This window comes from Erpetoichthys calabaricus, chromosome 10 (genome assembly GCF_900747795.2).
Source record: "Erpetoichthys calabaricus chromosome 10, fErpCal1.3, whole genome shotgun sequence".
In the NCBI taxonomy this organism is placed as follows: Eukaryota; Metazoa; Chordata; class Cladistia; order Polypteriformes; family Polypteridae; genus Erpetoichthys; species Erpetoichthys calabaricus.
In genome coordinates, this window is record NC_041403.2 from 74,008,901 (window position 1) to 74,034,386 (window position 25,486).

At 34.3% G+C, this 25,486-nt stretch overlaps 1 protein-coding gene across 4 annotated transcripts; it reads left to right on the forward strand.

Annotated features, from left to right (window-relative positions):
* The first annotated feature begins 403 nt into the window (after window positions 1–403).
* Window positions 404–23,707, forward strand: cdc7 (cell division cycle 7 homolog (S. cerevisiae)). 4 transcript variants are annotated; one of them, XM_051932801.1, is made up of 12 exons: window positions 404–496; window positions 2,008–2,112; window positions 2,348–2,434; window positions 3,729–3,864; window positions 16,193–16,286; window positions 16,401–16,543; window positions 17,039–17,273; window positions 18,012–18,107; window positions 18,270–18,460; window positions 20,577–20,659; window positions 22,301–22,450; window positions 22,865–23,707. In XM_051932801.1, the coding sequence occupies exons 2-12, from the start codon at window positions 2,022–2,024 to the stop codon at window positions 23,254–23,256; spliced, it is 1,698 nt and encodes a 565-aa protein (XP_051788761.1). In that variant the 5' UTR covers window positions 404–496; window positions 2,008–2,021; the 3' UTR covers window positions 23,257–23,707. The 4 variants fall into 4 exon arrangements, with proteins under 4 accessions (XP_051788761.1, XP_028667265.1, XP_051788762.1 ...); XM_028811432.2 differs by having other exon boundaries at window positions 18,012–18,098; XM_051932802.1 differs by having other exon boundaries at window positions 18,036–18,107.
* Window positions 23,708–25,486: the final 1,779 nt, after the last annotated feature.

Below are 25,486 nucleotides of genomic sequence, written 5' to 3' on the forward strand. Positions count from 1 at the left end.
CCAATTACGTTAACATCTACTACTACCACTTGAACTGGATGGCCAGTCCATTTCTGGCTGACTATGTGTTATCCATAACTGATGGCCAAGTTATTCTGGTTCATTCAGACTTATTTATTGAGTGTCTGTAAAAAGCCACATGTTTCCCATGGGGACAAATAATGTTTCATCTATCTACATATAACAAAATCTGATTTAAAAACAAAACACTTTTCATTCTCCAATTTTCAAATCGATTACGTCCCCGAATGCATCTCAATGTTCAAACTTCTAATATTGTAGTTGATTTGAATTTGTACATTTACCTGAAGAGTACGATAACTGAAGAGTATAGTCAAATAAACAATCGGGCCACCGTCAAAAATGCGTTTTAGCGGAAATGCGCCGGGATGATGTCAAAGGACCGCCCTGTTGCTTGACGTCACTTTTAGCGGGCAGTTTGTTGGCGGAACAAGGGAGAGAAGAATACAAGGGTTAGAAGTTGGAAATCGAGGAGGTACATTTTTTTCCCCCCCACACCATTAATGCTTCTGTGTCTAAACTTCGTATAACGAGTTAGAAGTGTAACAGTTATTTTTTCCCCAAAGGTGTATTTGGATTTTTAAGTTACTTTGGATTTTTCTCCACTTGGTTCATGTGGCGCATCTGAATGTACACGTTTAATCAAAACTACGTCCATTATTTTTGAGAAATGTATTTGGTTTTTTTCCAGTGTCCCCCAGACTGTGGCCTTAAAGTTAATGGACTGGTATCGTTAAGCTCTGCTGGCCTTTTTATCGCACATTATTAGCTAGGCCGCCATGGGATAGCGCGGTTAAGCGACAGCCTGAAGTAGCGACACTGCGTTTTAGAGATCCTAGCAGAACAATCGTCTTGTCTTCGAGCTATTCATGTTACTGTATGGTGAAGTTTAGGTCAGTTTACTGTACGCATTTTAAGTTTGAAATAATTTTAAAAGTGTTTTCACTGATAGCTTCGTTTTCGCGCGAGGTTTTACCAGTCTTGCTGTTACTATGAGAAAGTAATGGTAGTTTACAGGCCGCGAAGTGTTTATTTATTAATAATTTTATTTCAGCCCTCGTTCGAGTGAAAGTAATTGCCCAGTTTAAAAAGTAAAAATATGGTTTTTGCGCGAAAAGCTCAGTCAGAACGACTTTGAAGTGATATGTTAGAAAATGTTTTTGTCCTTAATGCACATTAAGTGAAAATGACATCATCTTGTAATAGTAATAGAAATGTTTTCATGTGTACAGAATACATTGAAATTCTGACTTTAATGTCTGTTTAGCATTGAGCTTGTTGGCTGCCCTTCAGTTCCATGTCAAGAAAAATATTAAAATATACAATTAGTGTTTGTAGTTTCCTGAAAGCTGGAAATAATTTGTTTCACAAGAAGGTAATAGATGATAAAACTTTTTGTATAACTTCTCAAAAACCGATTTAAACAAAATTTTTCAATTTAACTAGTTTTAAGCGTGTACAGGTATAATTGATGATTTTAGAGATATGAGTGTTTGGTTTTGGTTCCTTTACAATGTTCACAAAATTCAAGTTAATTTTCACTACCTAGCAGAGCCAAACGAGTGAGAAGGAGCAATGCTGCATTATTTGTGAATCTTCTTATAGTTTTGTTAAGTTGTGGATTTGTGAAAGTATTTAAACCTTGTTTTTCTGTGGAACTTGCACAGAAAATATCTGATGGCTTACGATAGATACATGAGTAATAACTGTAAAATAGTTCCAGTTCGGAATGCTTATAGGTGTATTAATGCAAAGTCTACTCCCATTAATCAATCAAACCTCTCAAATTCCTCTAATAGAAGTATTAATTTAAAAAAGAAAGTGTTACGTGATGTTCAAAAGTATTTGTTAGATGAACTGCTGATTTGTATTATTAATTAAATATTGAGGTATTACTTTTTCCAAAAATAATCTTAAATTGAATATGTAAATTGTGTTTTACAATCTTGAATGCTTAATCATGCTATCTTTTTCCTTCAAATTAAGATTTTATTTGAAAAATGGAAATGGCTACACAAGTGCTGTTGAAAGAAAATATAACCTGTTCTCATTCAAAGGATGACCAACATGAAAGTGCTAATAATATATCTAGTAAGTTATATATTTTGTGAAACTGGTATGTGTGCTTTGTTATAGGTATCTTTTTTTTATCTATGTGTTCTATTGTTTAAAAATCCATGCAGAGCATCTTTAGAAACTTGAGAGGTATGCCTGCTATATAAACTGCATATGCTTTTGTGTTCTTTTAATACTTGCATTCAAATTTACTGTTGCTATTAATTGTAATATATTTGCTTTTCAATTCTTGGTAATTCTTTTCTTTTAGGTACTGTTCAAAAGGATATACAGAATCTATATGAAGCAGTGCCACATCTTTTGAGAATCTTTCAGATAAAGGATAAAATTGGTGAAGGTACGAACCTGTTTTTTATACCGTATTCCTACCTAAATGATTGGTTTACAATACAGTACTTCAAATTGTCTTTTCTTTCTTTAAAGTTAATCTGTCCAATTAAATATAAGTGTGGTTTGTCTTAGCTGTGTGTCAACTTGTGATATTTAAACACGTGCTTTTGTTTCTCTGGAATAAATCCCTTACTTTCAATGTACTTGCTTTGGAACACCAATTTATTCTTAGTGGATCAAGCAGGGGTTAACGCATGTTAGATTCTTCTTACAACTACAGCTTATTTCCTCAGTCATGATGTCAAGGTCTGTATTAATTTCAACAGCTCAAGAGATTAAAGAGGATGTTAATCTTTTGTCAAATAAGCTCATTCTTATTTTTTAAATGTGTTTTTCCTTTACTTATGTTCAGATAAATACCATGTCATTAAAAGTGCATCAATTTTTTTTTTTTTTTAAATGAAAAACACACATTTGTTTTCGAAAGGCCTGTTGCTGTCTGGCAAAAACCGGACACATTTTAGTTATTATAAGTAGAATAAAAGTTACTCTTAAGATGCAACACTCCTGGGTGACCCAAGGCTTGTTGTCCAGGTACATTTTAACCTGTTTATGTTGAAATAAATGTCTCTTCAGACTGGTGGAGTTTTTGTGTTATTGAGGTAATCCAGTTCTTTTTTACATGCTTTAGTCTAGCCAGCTTTTTAAAGTAGAAATCATTTCTTCCTCTATTCATGGATCATGCCATTTAGCAGCAGATATTCTTCTGTTCCACCCCAGTTGTTGTTCTTTGTTAATTTGTTTCACTTTTTAAATTATTTTGTGGGTTAATTAGCCAAAAATGACAAAGGAAGATTTGTTCAGTCTGCAAACATGGTAATTTAATTTTTTTAAGGGTACACACATAAAGGTGGCAATATAGCCAAATGAAATTATTTGCTGTTGGTTTCCTGTGGTTAATTGCTTTTTGATTAATAAAAGGAAACAATAAATTACATATAAGTGAATTAAATATTAAAGTCTATTAACCTAGAACAGGGATGCCTACCTACAGTATGTAGATTTTATCTAGTTTAGGTTTGTACTGGGTATCCAACTCTAGATGTGATTGTATCTACCTATATATAGTACTTATTTTCTTAAAGATATCTGTGCTGCAGCCTTTGTACAACATGCAGTGAATGCTTTATGTTCTCAGAGCTGCCTAGATAGGCTTCAGAAAAATTGTGATGCGGAGTTGGACAAACAGATGTATTGAATGTATGGAATGTTATTTAAATTGCAAAAGTTCTACTTGACAGGTACTTTTAGCTCAGTTTACTTGGCAACAGCAAAGCTAAAATCTGGAAATGAAGACCTGTTTGCGCTAAAGCATTTGATCCCTACAAGTCATCCAGTAAGAATAGCTGCAGAGCTTCAGTGTTTGACTGTGGCAGGGTGAGTATGGGAATTTTCTTTAATGTTGCTATAAATCTAACTTGTATATTCTTTTTAGTAGTAGACTTTAGCTATATGCCAGTTTTTATTTTGACTCTTATCGCTGCTCTGGACATTACTGTTTCCTATCATGGCTTCATATTTAGCATTTTATAGTTGAAAAAGCCAAGTTTGACACTTAAGTTATGGGTAGGTTTTTAACCATATTGTTTTAGTTAGACGTAAATCTGTCAGTATTTTAATAAAAGTGAACAGTTACATTATTTGTGAAAGAAAATGCTATATTGTATGTGTATAGCAAATTATAAAGGCATTCTATTAATTCAGGTATACATTTGATTATGAATGCACACATCTTGCTGCACATCAAAGGATACTGTCACGGTAGCTACATTGTATGAAGTTTGTCAATCATTAGATTCTGACTGTCGCCAGTACTTAGAAGTATCTGGAACTCTTATTAAATAAGTGACACAAGCTTGAATATTTAATATATTTACTCTGATTCATTGACTTTGTTAAAGTAATTGCAGTGTGAGAAATTCTAATATAACAACTGTGTTAAGTGGATAATAAGTACAAATAGAGTTGAGACTTGAAATTGCCTTCCTCATTATAGGAATTCAGTTTTCATAGTACAGGTTTTTTTTTAGAACATTAGAAAGATTTAGGCAAGGACAGGCCATTCAGTCCATCAAAGCTCACCAGTACTAGTAACATTAGAGTCCCTGAAGCCTACGAAAATATTCGTAATCTTGGGCCACCTTAAATTCCCTCACACCTCCTCATTATTGTCACTGTTTTGCAAATGTGTCAATTAGCACAAGCAGCAGGCAGCCTGCTCACTCATTCCCCACCGAGGCAGCTGAAGTCACTTTATCTTGGAGTGTGGTGTCTGGAATTATACAGGGTTAATAATATGTATCATTATTTGGAATGCATACATTTCATGTGTGTTCCATGTCTACAACGATCTGTGCAAATGTAGGATGGCAAGAAATGTTGAACAAGTAACTAAAACAGAAATGTTTTTCATGTTATAGTAATAATTAACAAAATGTTCACGTGACGTGTATAATGTTTGAGGATTGAAGTCCAAATATATATATAAAAAAAAAACACTTTCACAAAAAGTATAACAAAACCTGTGTGCTTCTATTCAAGATTATAACCGAAGAAAAGGAAAGTGTTTAATTTACAGGTGCTGGTCATAAAATTAGAATATCATGACAAAGTTGATTTATTTCAGTAATTCCATTCAGAAAGTGAAACTTGTATATTAGATTCATTCATTACACACAGACTGGTGTATTTCAAATGTTTATTTCTTTTAATGTTGATGATTATAACTGACAACTAATGAAAGTCCCAAATTCAGTATCTCTGGAAAATTAGAATATCAATTAAGACCAATGCAAAAAAAGGATTTTTAGAAATGTTGGCCAACTGAAAGGTATGAACATGAAAAGTATGAGCATGTACAGCACTCAATATTTAGTTGGGGCTCCTTTGGCCTGGATTACTGCAGCAATGCGGCGTGGCATGGAGTCGATCAGTCTATGGCACTGCTCAGGTGTTATGAGAGCCCATGTTGCTCTGATAGTGGCCTTCAGCTCTTCTGAATTGTTGGGTCTGGTGTATTGCATCTTCCTCTTCACAATACCCCATAGATTTTCTATGGGGTTAAGGTCAGGCGAGTTTGCTGGCCAATCAAGAACAGGGATACCATGGTCCTTAAACCAGGTACTGGTAGCTTTGGCACTGTGTGCAGGTTCCAGGTCCTGTTGGAAAATGAAATCTGCATCTCCATAAAGTTCATCAGCAGCAGGAAGCATGAAGTGCTCTAAAACTTCCTGGTAGATGGCTGCGTTGACCTTGGACCTCAAAAAACACAATGGACCAACACCAGCAGATGACATGGCACCCCAAACCATCACTGACTGTGGAAACTTTACACTGGACCTCATGCAACGTGGATTCTGTGCCTCTCCTCTCTTCCTCCAGACTCTGGGACCTTGATTTCCAAAGGAAATGCAAAATTTACTTTCATCAGAGAACATAACTTTGGACCACTCAGCAGCAGTCCAGTCCATTTTGTCTTTAGCCATGGCGAGACGCTTCTGATGCTGTCTCTTGTTCAAGAGTGGCTTGACACATGGAATGCGACAGCTGAATCCCATGTCTTGCATACGTCTGTGCGTGGTGGTTCTTGAAGCACTGACTCCAGCTGCAGTCTACTCTTTGTGAATCTCCCCCACATTTTTGAATGGGTTTTGTTTCACAATCCTCTCCAGGGTGCGGTTATCCCTATTGCTTGTACACTTTTTTTCTACCACATCTTGTCCTTCCCTTCGCCTCTCTATTAATGTGCTTGGACACAGAGCTCTGTGAACAGCCAGCCTCTTTAGCAATGACCTTTTGTGTCTTGCCCTCCTTGTGCAAGGTGTCAATGGTCGTCTTTTGGACAACTGTCAAGTCAGCAGTCTTCCCCATGATTGTGTAGCCTACAGAACTAGACTGAGAAACCATTTAAAGGCTTTTGCAGGTGTTTTGAGTTAATTAGCTGATTAGAGTGTGGCACCAGGTGTCTTCAGTATTGAACCTTTTCACAATATTCTAATTTTCCGAGATACTGAATTTGGGACTTTCATTAGTTGTCAGTTATAATAATCAACATTAAAAGAAATAAACATTTGAAATACATCAGTCTGTGTGTAATGAATGAATCTAATATACAAGTTTCACTTTTTGAATGGAATTACTGAAATAAATCAACTTTGTCATGATATTCTAATTTTATGACCAGCACCTGTACATATTACTGACAATGTGTAAAAACTGAAGCCATAACTATCAATCAGTACAAGGTAGATATGTTGCTTGGCTGGTGCAGAGGTAAGGACTGCTGCCTCATAATCAAGAGTTTGTGGGTTCAATCCTGGGTCTTCCTTGAGTTTACCATTTTGAATAGTGAGCTGCTATCATTGTTACTATTATTTAATAAAAACACATTTGAATTGAGTCTGTAACTGCCAGTGTAAATTTATGGTACTTGTAAAAGTTGGCGCTGAAGGGATAAAAGCAGACGCATAAACGCAGCTCAATCATTTCTTCTTGGTGTCTTGTTGAGCAAACAGACACCACATTGTCTATGGTGGATGTTAACATTTCTTCTCACACGGACATTCACATCAACATGTCATTTGAATGATTTTTTTTTTATTCAAGAATAAAACTGAATACAAAAAATTGTTCAAATAACATGTTGATATGAATGTCTGTGTGCGAGGAAAAATAACATCTTTTATAAGTACCATAAATTTACACAGGATGTTATAGACTCGCAACAAATGTATGTTTTTGTTACAAGATAATAGCAGCAGCAGCCCACTACTCAAAGTGCTAAATGCAGAGATGATGCAGGATTATAACATCACTTCACCATTGCTAAACAGTAGCTTATTCACTGCACCTTCTACGCAGATGTTTAATAGAGTGTTACCACTGTGAGAATTGGTTAAAAATGAAACGGTCAAACCACACATATGTGAACATCTGTTACTTTGTACCGACTGATAGTTGGGCTTCAGAAATCCTCAATTGAGCAATTTCTTTTTCTTCGGTTTTACTCTTGAATAAAAGCGTACTTGTTTGGTTACACCTTTTGTGAAAGTGTTTCTTGGATATTTGGGCTTTGCACTTCACATCTAAATTATGATGTTATTACTATAACATATGAAAACACTTTGTCATTCTATATTTACACAGATCGTAATAATGAAATGTATGTATTTCAAATCATGATATTTAATTATCTATATAATTCCTTGCTTTGCCAGATAAACACTTCAACAAGGGGTGTGGGGGGAGGCGTAGCAGGCTGCGTACTGCTAATCCACACATTTGCAAAACAAAAGCATGCAATTAACGCAGTGATAAGGAGCTACGAGCTTCTTGGTGTATGTCGAAGAAAATTTAAGAAGATCAGGGACAACAAAAAAAATTGTACACTTTGGGAAGTCTTGTATTAACTAGATTCCTCCAGAATAACATCAAGTCCAGTTTTGTAGGTCCTTAAAGTCTTACTGCCTACCACACTACTTGGTAACTTACTCCATGCGTTTATGGTTGTCTGTGTGAAGAAAAACCTCCTTAAGTCTAAAATTTGCTCCATCATTAGAAGTTTCCAGCTGTGCTGTCGCATTCTTGTTGCCAGTCCACCTTGCTTGGTATCCTCTGCAAACTTAATTAGCTTGTTATTTATATTCCTATCCAAATTATTTATATGCAATGTGTATACGTATATATTAGGGGTGGGCGGTATGACCAAAATTGTATCACGGTATTTTTCGATATTATCCCGGTTTCACGGTATTCAATGGTATTTTTTTCCCCATGTAGCAGTGGAAAATGTGGTTAACATCCACTCAAATTACTGCAGTAGACTGGCTAAGAATAACCTATTCCACTGTCATGAGCATTGTACATTGTACAATAAAAACATTTTAATGTGCACACAAGTATTAATACAGGTTTTCATGGCCCCATAAAGTGATAGTTTTCAAGGGGGTGGCACTAATGAAGAGAAGGAATCACATTGCATGACAGATGCAGTCAAAATATAGAACCTTTTTATTGAACAAATTTTGCAAACAACTTAAACTATCATTTTGACAACATATTTTCAACCATCCAAAGAGGCATTTACACTTAGTAAAATATAAAGAGGTGCTTGTCAAAAGTTGTATTGCACTGAACATGTCTTAGAAAAGGAATAAATAGTAAATGTTTTTTTGTAAACCAACTACACTTTCTGTTAATGTTAACCATCTCTGTCCACTGACATGTTAGTGACTTTTTAAACAGCTTTACCATCATTAAACTGCATACTATTTAAACTAATAACAATAAAATGAATAATAGTATTATTACTGATAGTTGCACTATTACGTCAAGACTTCAAGCCCAGGTGCATTACATAGTATTCACCAAATTAAAATAAAATAAAACAAAACAAGTGCAACTTGGTGATGACATCTTTACTAACTGAACCATCATTTAGGCAAACTGCATTAATATGGACCTTGCTTCAAGCTAAGCTATATACATGAATAATAAAACTGCAACTTGCATTTATGATGCTATTTGTGGTATAGTCCTCTGGAATCATATTAGGGCCACGGTGAAGAAAAAAAAATACGGACACGGAAGAAAAAAACATACTATATGTCAAGAATAAAGTCGACATTTCCACTTTATTCTCCTAGTTTAATTTATAATTAAAGTAGAATGTCGTAAACTAAACTTCATCCTAAAATCAATGTTTAATTTACTAGATTTTCTCAAACCCCATCCTAAGTTAATGTAGCACATTAAATGCTTCGTGTTAAGTGTTCCCCAACCCAGTTGTTGATCACTACGCTTCTTAAACTGACTTCCTCCACACTAAGATGAGGCGCTGACAGCAATCACCGCACAGAATCCATTCACTTCATGATATTCCTGCTCTCTGAAAATTTAGAATGCTAAGATAAATGCTTGATATCATTTTCATGATGAAATGCATTAAAGCAGGTATTAAACATGCACGGTAGTGAGGCGGTAGTGCTGCTTCCTCGCAGTAAGGGGTCCCCAGGTGTATGTTCAATGTAGAGAACTTTACGGCAGGTGTGACGAGGCTCGAAAAAACTGGATGTATGAATGGGTATCGCAAAGGTTTAACTTAAATATTGTGTAAATGTTGGGATTGTGATCTCGTGGTCGGAGACACGAACACAGAATTCAATGGATGTTCTTCTGAGCGGGCGTTCTTTATTGCATGCGTGCTGTCTGCAGTGGCGTAGCTTGGGCCGGGCAGAGGGGGCAGTCCGCCCCGGGCGGCATTATTGGCCAAAAGGCTCGGAACACTTCACGTGTAAGCATCAGGGTTCGGAAAAATATCACTCGTGAATGAAAAAAAAGTCAAATTCTCTGATTTTCATCCACAAATGCTTCAAAAGTCATTTTCAGACGGTCCTTCTGTGACGGCATCAGACATGGCAGTTGAAATTTGTGAGGCAATAACAAAAATAAACAAACATTACACCGATAATAATTTCTAGGAAGATAAACAACTAATTCACAATGTATAATTTTGTTTCGTTATTGATCCGAATGCGTTCTTGCTCATCCCCACCTATCACTTGTACACCACATCGGTTCTGGTTTTCGCAGCGTAATTATATTAAACTAATAATCAGAACATGGCTTATCAGTGTGTCTGTACTATATTCTTGTCTAGTTGATGCTTATAAATAATTATATGTGAAAAAAATATTGCTGTTTCTCTATATATAAATAAATCTATGCAAAATGTATCTTAATTTTTCTCAATACGTCATTTTAATTTTCTATTTAAATAAGTTAACATATTCAGATACGTTGGAGGGCCGTAAATTGAAGCCCTACCCTGAGTGGCGCGAACTCGAGCTACGCCACTGGCTGTCTGTCTGACGTACCAAAACCCCAGTTCCTATCCTCCCTTTTTCTTTCTCCACATAACCAATCACCACACGATAAACGTCTTTGTGAAATTAAAACTAGTTATAAACTTAGTCCACAGAGTGTTCAGAACTTTAAAAATGTCTTCGTTATACATGTTTAATTATGCCATCTCTTCAGGGTTGCGCCCACCCCAGTAAGCATTGTGTGTGAAGCAGGAGCAAATGCTGAACGAGTCGCCAGCACATCGCAGGGTGAATACGAGCAAAACATACACTAGCTGGGTCAATATAGCATAACAAAACCACACATCCTATATGACTTTGAAAGGAAAATGAAGTACGCCGAGTAAACCCACCAGAAAAACATGTAAATTCAAGGCAGGGTACACGCGAGACACGCTTGCTATGAGGCAGCAGTGCAACCTCCACGCCGCCGTGCCCCCACATGATTAATACATGCTTTCATGCATTTCATCATGAAAATGATACCAAGTATTTATCTTAGCATTCTAAATGTTCAGAGAACAGGAATATCACGAAGTGAATGTATTCTGTGTGACGATCACTGCAGCGCCTCTTCAGTACAAGAGGAAGTCAGTTTAAGAAGCACGTACCGATTCAACATGGCTCGGGGAACACTTAACACAAGGCGTTTAATTTGCTATATAACTTAAGACGGGGTTTGAGAAAATCTAGTAAATTAAATATTTTACGATGAAGTTTAGTTTACGATGTTCTACTTTAATGACAAATCACGAGAATAAAGTCAACATGTTAACTTTAATCTTGACATAAACAGCGAGAATAAAGTAGAAATGTCCAGAATAAAGCCAACATGTCGACTTTATTCTCGTCATAAGCATCAAGATTAAAGTCAACATGTCGTCACACTATTACACAGTACCCAGGTACATTACACTGTATTGAAAACAAATAAAACAAGTACAACTTGGCTTGCAGTATTATCTAGTAGTATAGAAACAGTATTTACACATTTGAACATAATGGTCCACATCCGACCTTCTAAAACCAAAGTATCTCCAGGCAACGGATGTGACTCCTTTTTTTTCGGCAAAAGTTCTTCCATGTCCTTATGTTCAACTTTATCGTTGGCTACAGCTTCAGTTTCGGAATGTTCTCTGTCCATTTTCACCGCGCAATACATACACTACCTATTTAGCGGTGTAGCAGTGAAAAAGAGCCCCCGCGCAACACCTCTGTGATTAGTGGTGTAGCAGTGAAAAAGGTCCCCATTTGAAGAGTTTCCCGCTATGCCACGTTCCGAACATTGTTTAGGCAATTTAAACCGGTGTTGCGGTATAAGAAAAATCCATATCATAACAAAAATAAAAAACGGTTTTCGGTATGGACTGGTATACCGCCCAGCACTAGTATATATAAATTGTAGTGGCCCTAGCACTGAGCCTTGTGGGACTCCAGACTTCACCTGATTCTGATAAGGTTCCTCACACAGTCACCCTCTTCTTCCTGTGTTTTAGCCAATTCTACACTCATCTATACACTACACCCTCAACTCCCACCTGCTTTTCGTTTGATACCCAGTCTCTCATGTGGGACCTTATGAAATGCTTTTTGGAAGTCAAGATAAATAATGTCATATGCACCACTCTGATCATATCCTTTTGTAGCTTCCTCATCTGAACCAATGCTGACTGTTCAGAAAAACTCCTGTTCTTACCATATGTTGCTCAATATTATCCTTAATTACTTCCATTAATTTACCTGTGATTGATGTTAATTTTACTGGTGTATATTTACTTGGATCTGTCTAATTACCCTTTTTATATCATGGGATAATATTTGACATTTTCCAGTCCTTTAGAATTTCTCTGGTGTGCAGTGACTTAATAAAAGTATGTATCAAAGGTTTATATATGTGCTAACTAACTTCCTTAAGCATTTGAGGATAAATGTTATCTGGTCCTGATGATTTGTTTAAGTTCAGCCTATTTAATCTGAGCAGTACTTCTCCTTCTACAATTTCCATGTCACTCTTCTTCAGTAATCCATTTTACCCCTGGGAGGTTAGCCGCTTCCTCACATGTGAAGATGTCCAAAAAATGCAAGTTCAGAGCATCTGCTATTTCACTGTCTGTATATTGTAATTCCCCTTTAGTATTCCTGATGCACTTCTCCTCCTCTTTGACTGTTGTTCTACTAAAATACTGAAGTAATCTGTATGGATAATATTTTGCATTATCTGCAATATTCCTTTCTAACGGCCTTTTTGCTTCTCTAATAGACACCTTACAATTAGCATTAAAGTTATTAGTCTTCTATACACGTTTTTTCTGTTGCCTCTTCTTTATTTCCTTACTTAAGCACTACAGATTTTTTTTCTCTACTAATTCTAGTTTTTGAAGTGTACCTGTCTGGCATTATGTGCATGTTTTTAAACCTCTTACACTGCTCTTCGAATGTCTACGCATTTTAAAGATTATCCTAGTTCAGTGTTTCCCAACCTTGGTCCTGGGTATACCCTGTGCCTGCAGGTTTTTGTTCCAACCAGATTCCTAATCAGTGACAACACCTGATAACGCTGATCTCCTTTAATTAGCTGGTGGTATTTTTCTTTTATTCTAAATTCAGAAAAGCACAGCAGCATGATTTTTACATTTATCAGACATTCAGAAATATTTCTGTTTTTGCTATAGATATAAATGCTTTCTTTTGTTGATTTCATTATATTTTGCCCTCTCTCTGTGTAGTTTTTCCCCTTTTATCTTATTAATGACAATTTAAAAATGAGCAGAGCAGACACCCAGGCAAATAGTGAATTGTGACAGGCTGCAAATACTTTAACGTCAGACTCACTAATTAGTAAATAATGGTTTAATTAAACAATTAGAACACCTAGAAAAGTAGAATGGAAATCAAGATGAAAATATTAAAAAGAAAAAAATACATTATTCCCATATAACTGCTTGATACATTTTAATATATATAGTTTATTTTTGTTTTAACAAACCTAGTTTTCTAATTTCTATATTGTTCCCAAAACACAGAACTTGGGAAATAACAGTTCACTTAATTAGCCCAGGAGTCCAATTAAAAACAGAAGCTGGTTGGAACAAAAACCTGCAGCCACAGTGGCCCCCCAGAACTTAGACTTTGCCAAATCTGTGCTAAATGTTTCCTACCAAAGTTAAACGTAGCAGCTTTACTCTTTGCATCTGTGCTCTTCCAAAACACTGAAAATTGTATTATATTATGGTCTCTTGATCCTAGCAGCTCAATCACCTCTATGCTCTTAGTTATTTCCTGGTTTTTACACTAGGGCTGATTATTACCAAATACTAAATCTAGACTGTCTTTCCCCCCCGCGTTGGTGCTTTAACATACTCTGTTAAAAACCAGCCACTGATCAAGTCTATGAACTCCCTGCTCTTGTACTCCACTACTTGCATAGTTAACCCAGTTAATTTTCAGATAGTTAAAGTCCCCAATGACTGTAATATCGCTTTGTAAACATTCCTTTTTAATATTACTAAAAGAGGTGCTTAAATTACTGTCTGCATTTAGTGAAGGAGGTGGGTCTGTAGCACACTCCTAATAAAACAAGGGCTCATTAGTTATTTCTTTCCAGACTAATCCAGATGTCCTCATCATCCAACTGGAGAAGACTAGCATTTAAATTTTGCTTTACATAAAACCCCTTCTTTTCTGTTCTTTATATCATTCCTAAAAAAGTGTACCTATCTATGTTCTACTTATCCCCATCTTTGTTATTTAACCTTTTTCTGTTACTGCTATAATATCATAATTCTGCTCAGCTACATACAACTCAGCTCACTTGTTTTATTTTTGATACTTCTAGCATTAAGGCAGCTTATTTTAATCTACTTATTTTACGTTTGCTCTTACAATTTGGTTTAAACTTTACATTCTCATACATTTTTATATTTATACAATTGCCCATCTCCAAACTCCCTGTCTCCCCATTTCCTAGTTTTATAGTGCAAAATCATGTACTTTTAAAAATATTTGTAAGGACTTCTCAAAAAAACTAGTACTCACAATGATGGGAAGGGGTAAAAACCATCTTTAAAGACATTGACCTACATAAGCCTAACCTGGTCAGACAAGCAGCATACAAGTGGAGAAAATGCCATTTGGTATTTTTCTTACTGTTTGAATAAAAAGAGCTCAAAGTATATTTTAGGATGTTACAAACAACCATAGTCCCAATGTCTCAAATTCTGGTCCTGAAGCACTATCATGGCTGCGGGTTATGATCAACAAACTCTTTTTTTGTCTTAATTTAATTGACTTGCTATTGAAGACTAGGACCCCTTAAGTATTTTTTTTCTTTTAATTAGCAGATAAACAATATTGAGATACAAAACAGGCTAAGACACTATCAGCAGCCTGTGTCCATCATGCAGTATTTGAAAATAAAGAAAGGTGAAGGTCTCAGTAATGTGCATCTCTTCAGGTCCACAAAACATTTTAGTGGTGCTGTTAGGAAAAAGAAAATCAACAGTTTTATAAATGTCTGCTGTGGAAGAAAGAGCACCAACAAACAATGGAATTTGTAAATGAGGTTAATTAACAAGAATTGGCTTTTAATTTAAGAAATTTGTTGTAATGAAATTGGTTGAATTTGAGACCCAGACTTAACTGGTCCTCTGTTGTCTCACTTCACATCTCATTTCTGTTTGGGTGGTGTTTAAGGAAACAATGAAGCAATTCTGAGGACTGAATCTTAAAAAAAATAAAAATAAAAGATGAAGGGGAAAATAAGTTGATTAGCAGCAAAAACTATTCACTAAAAACAGGGTTAGAATGAAAATTTGCAGCCACAGTCGCATTTCAGGACCGAAGTTAGAGATCCCTGCCCTAGACCAATGGCTAGCAAGTTCAGACATCACTTATATTATCTAATGCTACTGTTAACAAGTTCACTATAAAGGAAAGCTCGGAACAGTGGTTTAAGTATTGCAAAAAGTCTGAAACCATATCTCTTGAAAAACATTGCAGTCCACATCTACTATGTCAGTGACTACATGTGTTATATAATAGGGATGGTCAGTGGACAAATAAGAAAAAATGTGCACATTTGATTTATGTTTTGTGTTGAAAAGGGTATCTTGTGTTTCACTTAGTCCATGACTTCCCAACTTTGAGGCATGTTTGTATATAAAAGTTTGGGCTTTGCTGTGAGCTCTGTACCTGCATGACTTATTTTCAAGAAATCCTTCATGTGCAGAACCTTAATAGAATGTGGATTGTGTAGTTTAAAATGTGTTGTTCCAGACGATTTACAGTAAAATATTTAGATACAACAAAAAAAATTATTCGGGCAACATAATTGAAATGTTGTGGGATGGCCTAAATGGCGTAGTTTAAGCAAGACAGACTATAAATTTTTGTAAATTAAAGTATTTGTCTTAAGAGGTGACAGTTTGTTCAGGCAGTTAGCAGAGTTGACCAGTGGGCAAAGGAAGCATTTTGTTAATTACAGCTTGAAAAGGTCCCGACAGTGCTTATATCTAATATTGCCCATAACTTTGCAGCAGAGGTAAAGAAAATAGTATATGTGTGTTCAGTAATTTCTTTTATGTGTTTTATTAATACTGTGAATTGTATTTGTTAAATTTAATGATAAATATTTCCAGTGTACTTAATGAAGGATTGTAGGTTATTCCAAATTCTTTCTCAATTTACAAGTATTCTAATATAGGTACTTCAGTTTGTCTGTTTAGTAATTTACTGTAAGGTGAATATTTACAGAAGATTAGCACTGATATTTCAAAGTTATATCGTCTAATATTGTAAACTTTTTCACTGTGCAACTAGTAATACTTTTTCCCATTGTTTCGTAGTGGTAGAGAAAATGTCATGGGAGTCACCTACTGCTTAAGAAAGGATGACCATGTTGTTATTGTAATGCCATATGTTGAACATGAATCGTTTGTGGTAAGTTTTCTTTTTTTTTTTTTTTTTTTTTTTTTTTTTTTTTGTCCCTTCTCTCACACACATATATATATTCCATGGCAACAGACTAAATTCTGTTATATATTTATGTTTTAGGACATTTTAAGATCTATGAGTTTTGAAGAAGTTCGACAATATATGTTTAACCTCTTAAAAGCATTAAAACATATTCATCATTTTGGAATCATTCACCGAGACATCAAACCCAGCAACTTCCTTTATAACCGCAAACAGATGAAGTATGTATTTTTGAAAGTCAAATATCATAGTTCAGTTAACGTAAAATGTATATTTTAAATGTGTATTTGTATATTAATTAAATGTATGTTTAATTTCACAATAATCACACTTGATATAAATCAGTCATTTGGCCAAGTATAATTTTAACAAAATACCATTTTCAATGTAGTACTAATGTTTACCTTTCTCCTTCATTTCTATAAAATGCAGCTTGTTTCTTAATTAATATAGTTAGCTTAAAGAAGGAAAATAGACTAATAGCAATGCTGTACAACTGTTTCTCAGTCCTTGTAGAAGCAGTTAGAATGCATTTCAAGTTTCTCTCTCACTTCTTATCATATTGATGTCTGGTTATTTACAAAGGAGGTGCCAGGAGTTGCTTTTCTTATTGATAAAGTTTTGTCTACTGACAAAACTTATAGGGAGACTTGATTATTCTATTGTGTAATCAAATTTTTAGTTGTACAATTTGTTGTGTTCTTTCAAATTTGTAGGTATGCTTTAGTGGATTTTGGGCTTGCACAGGGTACTCCTAATACTACTGTAGAACTTCTAAAGGTTGTTAAACCTGAAGGACAACCAAGTAAGTGCTTGAAAAATAAATCTTCTCATGCTTTTGGAAGTAAAATTCCTCCTGCTAGTACATCTTCAAAGGATGCTTCTCGGAATCAGTCCATAAAGCCACCGGTTAAACGATCCCTGTCACCTTTACTGCAGAAAAATTCAAAGGTTTGTGAATGTTTGTACTATATTTATGCAAATAGTTTGGTGTATGAATTTAGCATTATGCACATTTTTAACCAAAGATTTTAGAGAATTATACTATAATTAACATCTAGAGCTAAGCAGTATATTTGAAATATGCATGTAATGTGCCATATTTTACTTGGACAGTTTATCATTGTAGTAAATTTACTTATTAGTTTTTCTGTCTTACATATGTATGTATGTATATATGATGCATACAATGGATATACTGTATGTAAGCACCATGGCAAGTATTAGTAGTGCAGTATCTATCATTTCAAGTATTCAAAATTTATTGAAAGATTTAAGCTAGCTGTCCTTTTTAAAAAAACTTAATGTTCTATTACAGACTTCCCTTTTTATGTAATGGTTAAAAACAATAGTTTGTAGTAACTGAGTGAAAAAGTGTATTGCAAATAATCAATCGACTAAAATCTGTGCACCGATTAATGTCTGTGCTGATTTAATTCATTTATACAGCAGAGGGCGCAATAGAATAGTAAAACTTCCTACTGAGTTTTTTTTTTTTCTTTTTGCATATATTGTAGTGGAATGAAATTAGCTATCTAAAGACTTAAATAGGGCTTTCTGTGTGTTTTTTTTTTTTTTTTTTTTTTTTTTTTAAACCTTAGCTGTTTATATGAAAATGGTGTTTGGCTACTCAAGCTATTACATGTGTTGTTTTTTATGTGCCTTAAGATGTAAAAATTATTTTAACAGACCTCACTCTTGGTCAATTCCCAGCGTTCCGTATTTGGTGAAAAAAGCCTAAACAGCCTTAATTCAAATGATGGATCTGGGAGCAAGGTAAATATGGTATGACTGTATATGCTTAAAATATTTTTCTATTTTAGTATATTTAAAGATGGATTTGAAGTTATACTACCAGAAAATGAAGCTGATAGTATAAATGAAGAAATAATTTTATCACTTTTAGTAGCTCTCTCAACTAATATCTTTTTTTTTTTCTTCTTTCAGGTAGTCAAACCATCTAAGACAATAAGTGTGCAGTCTCGGAAGATTGCTTTACCTAAACGCAAGATGGTGCCAGTTAAAGGTTCAGTTAGTACTGTAAGCAACCAAAGTCAAAAATCATCAAGTCAGTGTCCAATAAATTTGACATGTGACTGTTATATGACCGACCGAGTTTGCAACATATGTCTGTCAAGGTAATGCTGCTCTTGATATTCTCTCCTTTTTTTTTTTATAGCCTACCATAAATGTAGCTAATCTGTTGCCATGTGAATGCATTTTACTTCAACAACTTGGAAGTTGGTTTGTGTACTGGACACAATTTTAAAATGTTATAGATTTTGTCTCTGGAACATTATTCTGAAATATTAGTCATTTTGTACACAATTAAGATATTAATTTACTATGTTTGGGCTGCAACTAAACATTTTCATGATAAAAGATTGATCATACCAATGGACCAATCTCCAATCGCAGTTTAGAAAGTACTAAATTGGCCTTTTATCTTTAATAAAGACTTCTGTTGTTGAATGTTTTATTAATTTGTTTGATATATTCCAGTGCTTGCTTGTAATGAATCTTATTTCCGGTACCACATTCTACAAGTATAATGGTGAATACTACTTGATTTTAGATATTCTTGTTAAATCACAATTAGGCTCATTAGATATGATGAATAATCATCTCTACATGATTCTGCATTGTCAAGATTTGTAACCACTTAGTTATGTAGTATAATCAGGAGCTATTTTCCTTCTTTATTTAAAAAAAATTCTTTGTTAAAATTATGTAGCATGCAGTCTGTGACCCCATTATGATCCTGCCATAGCAACTGTGAGAAAATCACAATCTGTGTGTTTGAAGAGAAGGAAAATTTGCTGATTTATTGGAAAATGCATAAGAAGCTCTTCCTGATCATAGCTAAACTTGCATGTAAATACCTGTGCAAGTGTGCTACCAGCACTGCATCTGAAAGGTTGTTCAGTACAGACAGTGATATTGTAATGCTGTGCTTTTCATTCCTAAAAACCAGAAGTGGTAAATATATACATTTTTAACTTTCAAAAAACACTTAAAAGGCTGACATTCAGGGTCTATTTTTAATTTGCTTTGTATTTTCTTTTGTAGAGTGGTTCCATAATAGGTCAGATAAAAGCAATTTAATGATTTGACAGCAGAGTTAGTATTAAACTGTATTAAAGCTGTTTCATTTTTTTGATGTATGTTGTTTAAATGGGCTAGTTTATTGAAGTTTTCTTAAGAAAAGCAAAGGTGAATAACAAGGCATATTAAAAATTGTTTCATAAATATGATTGGTACCATGCTAGATTAAAAGCCATTGAGATTCTTTCTAGTCTTTTGGCTGCACTACTTTGATGACTGCAGTGGGTGTAACAGGTACAGTGGAACCTCGGTTTGCGAGCATAATTCGTTCCGGAAAACGTGTTCGTAGTCCAAAGCACTCGTATATCAAAGTGAATTTCCCCATAAGAAATAATGGAAACTCAGATGATTTGTTCCACATCCTCGTACGGATGTTGACTATATGAGTGAGGCATGCCGACTCATACAGAAAATAGGAGACGATTGCCCACAGTCCCGCAGCGAGAGAGAGAAGAACCATCAGCTCAGTTGTGATCACATGACCAGACAAAGTGTATACGTACTACTCGTACTGCAAGACCTCGCTCGTTTATCAAGTCAAAATTTATTAAAAATTTTTGCTCGTCTTGCAAAATACTCGTAAACCAAGTTACTTGCAAACCGAGGTTCCACTGTATTTGGTAATCGCAATTGATTTCTTAAGGCAAATTGTCAAATGGTGAAGTCCATATCATACAAGCCTAATCACAAAGTGAAAATCACAAAACGAATGTTTTTTGACAAGTAGAGAATTGTTCCATATAAATATGAAAAAGTATTAATTTTTATATTTTATGGGATTTTTTTGGTTGTAGTTTTCTGGTTATGAAGTACATGTTAATTCCAACTCAGAAATGTTTCACACAAACCCTTGAGTAAAATGTCATAATTTGATATGTATGTGATTTTGAAATATAAAATACAATAAACTTTTTAAATTTGCAGATTATTACTAAGGTTCTTTTAACATACAAACAAATTAGAGAAGGTGATAGTCTTGTAGCACTTCAGTAAATTTAAAATATGTTCATATTTGATTAAATTTTCAAATATAGGAACTGGTCATGAGGTTAAAAATATTTAAGTGACACTTTGTTTGTGGACTCTTTGTTGTGTCATGTTAGATGTCTTTCTACAAAACAATAATGTGCTTATCTTTACATTTTAAAGGCGTCAGCAAGTTGCACCTAGAGCAGGTACCCCTGGTTTCAGAGCCCCTGAAGTTCTAACTAAATGCCCCAATCAAACAACAGGTATATATATGTATGTGTGTGTGTGTGTATTTTGTGCAAGTTTGTGTTGCTTTGGGTAATTTTTGCATAGTAGATGCTTAAAATAGTTTCTTCAAAGGTTTAGGTTTTTTCTAATTTTTATAAATAAGCTCTGTACTAAGGCTTTATATATTCTAATATTTGATGTAGTACGTCACCAGTACAAATTTGATGGCCATACATCCTAACTTTTTTTGTTTTTTTTTTATAATCTTTATTTGTATTCATATTTTAGTTGTAACTAATTTCTTGTAGGGTTGCAATATCTAATCAATGTCATTGATAATAACTGATGACAAAAATATTTGCCAATTTTCATAATTTTCATTGTTGCTGTATATATTCCATATATTCATGACACAGCAATAATGTTGACTATATTTTGAAATTCAGTGGAGGTGTAGGATGTAAATGTAGCTGATGTTGTTTTGGGGGGGGGTGGGGGAGTTGGTAATCAAAGACCTAAGAACTATGGAGTCAAGTCAGCTGGTTAAAAATCTGTATCTTGCAAGATTTGCACAAGCAAGCTCACTTGGTGAAAACACAGCAGAGTGGCGGTGATTACTCTCACTCATCCTGTGGAGATATTGCAATTTAGTAATATTCTCAGTATCCCTTTTTTCTATTTTTTTTGGCAGCTCAAAATCCTATCCAATTCATTAACAATGTTCGAAACTACTTTGCAGGGTATTTCTTTTGATGATACCAACACATACAATTTAGTGCCATACCTGGGGAAAGAAAAATTTGAAATACACATTACTACTTAATAGTATCATCTCCAGACAGAAGAACAGCTTCAGCGACAGACTGCTGTCACTGTCCTGCTCCACTGACAGATTGAGGAGATCGTTCCTCCCCCAAACTATGCTACTCTTTAATTCCATCCGGGGGGTAAACGTTAACATTTAACATTATACATAGTTATTGTCTGTTTTTCACCTGCATTATTATCATTCTTTAATATTATTTATTGTATCAGTATGCTGCTGCTGAAGAATGTGAATTTCCCATTGGGATTAATAAAGTATCTATCTATCCTATCTATCTATCTATCTATCTCTGTTTTTGCTGCCATCTAGCAGATAAAATCAAGCATTACACGCCAAGCAATGTTTGTGAACACTTAATGGTTTCAGCCTTCTGCTACTTTGTCAACAAATGTCTTGAAATTATTAAGCTAAACCTTAGCACAACTTATTTATGAGTATATTTGTATTATGGTTATAAAGGAGTACATTGCGCAAAAAGTAAAACTTATTTTTGATTAAAATGTTTACATTTTGGCAGAAATGTTGGATTTTTTTTTAAATAAAAATCCTCCGTAATCAAGAAAATAATTGACTAGCAAAATAGTTGTTAGCTGCAGCCCTGTTGCATGCCAAACCTTGCTATCAGTAAACTGGTATATTTAACCACAATAAATGTAATATTTTGTAATACATAAAATATTTGATCACTTTTTTAGTATAAAAACTTTTCTTAAAATTTTTTTTGGCTAATGTAATCACAAAGTGAATGAGATATTGTTATATTATTTTATGAAAAGTGTAGGCAGCTTAAAAACAAAAGTCTATTTCTAAGCCAATGTAATCTTTTTTTTTTTTTTTTGGTCCTCCCCAGCTATAGATATGTGGTCTGCAGGAGTTATTTTTCTTTCTCTTTTGAGTGGTAGATACCCATTTTTCAAAGCAAGTGATGACTTAGTTGCTTTAGCACAAATAATGGCTATTCGTGGATCCAAAGAATTGTCCAAAGCAGCCAAGACATTTGGTATGTAATTTAAATGTGATATATAAATAAATATGGTTGCCCCTGGTTCCTTCCTAAAAGATATTTTCAGTTACTTTTAAAATAATCTATTTGATGTGATAGAAAATATTTCAAAATATAAGTGAAAGTAGATACTTCCAAATAATTATGTATAATTGGATTCAGTGGGTGTGTAAACTAATTTAACGTATCATTTTGACAGTGTTGTGCAATATTACATTTTATAGAAGGCCCGCTATGTACTGTAACTGCATCAAGTTACATTTTCTGCACTTAAGATTTTTCTTGTGGAGTAACAAAGTACACCATAGTGTGTGAAATACTAATTGTAATGTGTTTGTGGATAATTTTTGTAAATTGTGGATTGTCTTTTTATTTATTTTTTTTAATATTTATGATCTTATTTTTATTCAGGAAAATATGTTTTGTGCAGTAAAGATATTCCAGCTAAGAACTTAAGGACAGTGTGTGAGAAACTTCGAGGGATCCATACATTCAAGGAAAATAACTGTGAAAGGGATATCTCAAGAAACCTTAATGACACGCAAAATAGTCCTTATTCAAAGGAAGAGTACTGTTTTAAATCCTCTTTAAAACTACAACATACTGTCGTTAAAGAGGTCCAACAGGATTGTCAAAAGGACCCAGAAACCACTAAAAAGATGTCAACTGTGGCAATGGGATGGGACAGAGTTCCTGATACTGCATATGATCTTCTTGACAAATTACTAGATATGAATCCTGCTACACGGATAACTGCTAGCGAAGCCTTATTGCACCCTTTGTTTGCAGGTTTACAACTCTAATTTCTTCTTTAAAGCTGCTGGAGGTTTTAGTATGACCTCCTCCCTGAAGGAATAACTAATTAAAAATGTTTGGTTTTTTTATCAAGATGAGTGTAAGGCTTTAGGAGTTGTAAGAAAGGAATATCTATGCAAATATACATAAAATCTGGCACAGCTGGATAATACAGACACTATTAGTTATAAAGTGACTTGTAAGTTGTCATGATTGGCATGGGTTCCAGTGTCTACTCATTTCTGAAGAAAGTGTGAAGTCTTGGTACGATCTGTATGTCTAAAAATGTTGCATTTCTATGATTAATGATCAGATGTCATATGTTGTGGACGATATTGGGTGCTAACTTAAATTCCGAAAAAGCAGTTTGTATATTTATTTAGAAGTTTATTTAATGTTATTTTAGTGTAAGAAGTTTTCAATATTTTTAATCAGTTTAACTATTAAATTGAGTTTTTTTTTTTAAGAAGTTTTAATATTTATTTCATAATACCTTATGATTTATTTGGGAAAATAAAGCAAATGCAGAGAAAGGTTGGAAAAGGATGAAAAGGGCATTTGTGCATTCTTCACTGGTTCTTGTGGCCTTTTCCAAATTATATGGCTTGAATTTGCTCGACTAGTAATCATATTTATTGCACTTCTTGTCAGAAGTGTGGAGTTTTGTAGATGTAATAAGCACAATGAAGACAATTTCAGGTAGCATGTTTGTGACGTTAAGACTAAAGGCCTATCCAAGTTCAGTGTTGCACATTTTTGCCTTTCCTAATTATAGCCCCACTGGGATTTCTTTTCATGGTGTTTTAAAAATACTTAGCCAAGACCTGTGAAGATTAATATAGATTAAAGAGGATACTGAAGTTTGCAATGCACACCACTCTGAAATCATGCTTGATAATATTACTGAAACATGCTTTGAATTCCATATTAATATAAGGGTATGTTTGCTCTTATCAAAAGAAAAACTTTTGCTTAAGTTACAATGCTTGAAAATGTTTTCTGGAAAGCTAATCTCAGTCTGGCTAACAACATCTGGACAGGTTACTCTATAGCAACTATGTAGCTCTTTGTCACTGGAATTACACATTAAAGAAATGTATTTGAATTTAAGCTTTGAAAGCATTAAATTGCATCAGTGCACTCATGGATGAGACATAGATGGTATGTAGACTAGTTTAATGTTTCGATAATAGAACAGTATGACATAAATCATACTGATGGGCCTCTGTAACAAAATTTAAAATATTACAGATTTCTTTAAACTTTTATAGTGTACATCATGTTGGCTAGAATATGATATTCAGGCTTTTGCTTTCTGAACCTCTATACTTATCATCAATTGGAAAATATGATTAAAAAAATGTGGCTGCTGTCTCTGTAGTTGGGTATGTTTTAGCAGCTCGTGCAGGGGAAAATATTAAGGGAAATTTTCTTTCCAGTTTTTGATAACTGCAACACCAGATTGTTTTATTGGTAAGTTTCATGAAATTATTTGAAATTAATATATTGCTCTGTAGGTCAGTAAGTGTTTCCAATGTATATTGAAGAATTTTTAAAATGACAAACTCTTAAAAGTCTTTGTTTAATCCAAATAGAGTAAGCTTAATGCTGCTGCTTAATGGGACTGGAACAGACATTCATAAAAATGAGGCATTTTAGGTTATCTTGGGCCTACTATTTCAGATGTACTGTGATCTGCTAAAAGTTCAAAAATACAATACCAGTATTGTTAACTGTTCTCAAAATGAGCCCCAATGACTTTGTCAAAGGCTGGGTCTTTCTGTCAGCACCTAACAATTTAGACTGAACAATGCCAGTCTGTTATGGATATTGAATTTGGAATATTCAAGCATGTCTCGGGAGTCACTTTACGGACTTTGACATGGTAGAATATCATGGTGTAATTACTATTATGCATGCAGAGCATACAGTATTTATAAGGAAAGTTTTTGTTAGCTGTAAAATAAGGCCAAATTCAAAAATAAGTTTTGTTAAAGCTATTGCTTTGTGTATGAGAGAATATTGTGTGTGTGTGTGTGTGTGTGTGTGTGTGTGTGTGTGTGTAAAAAAAATAAATAAATAAATTAAAAAAAGGTAGGATCTCTTGTTGAACTCCATTATGGTTTGGAACATGCAAAAGTGGGTTTTTTTTCCATTAGCAGAGCTCACTAAGCTACCACTAAAAGGCAGTGTTGTTTAATCCTAGAATCTGTGTCCCTGATGATTAGCAACAATGAA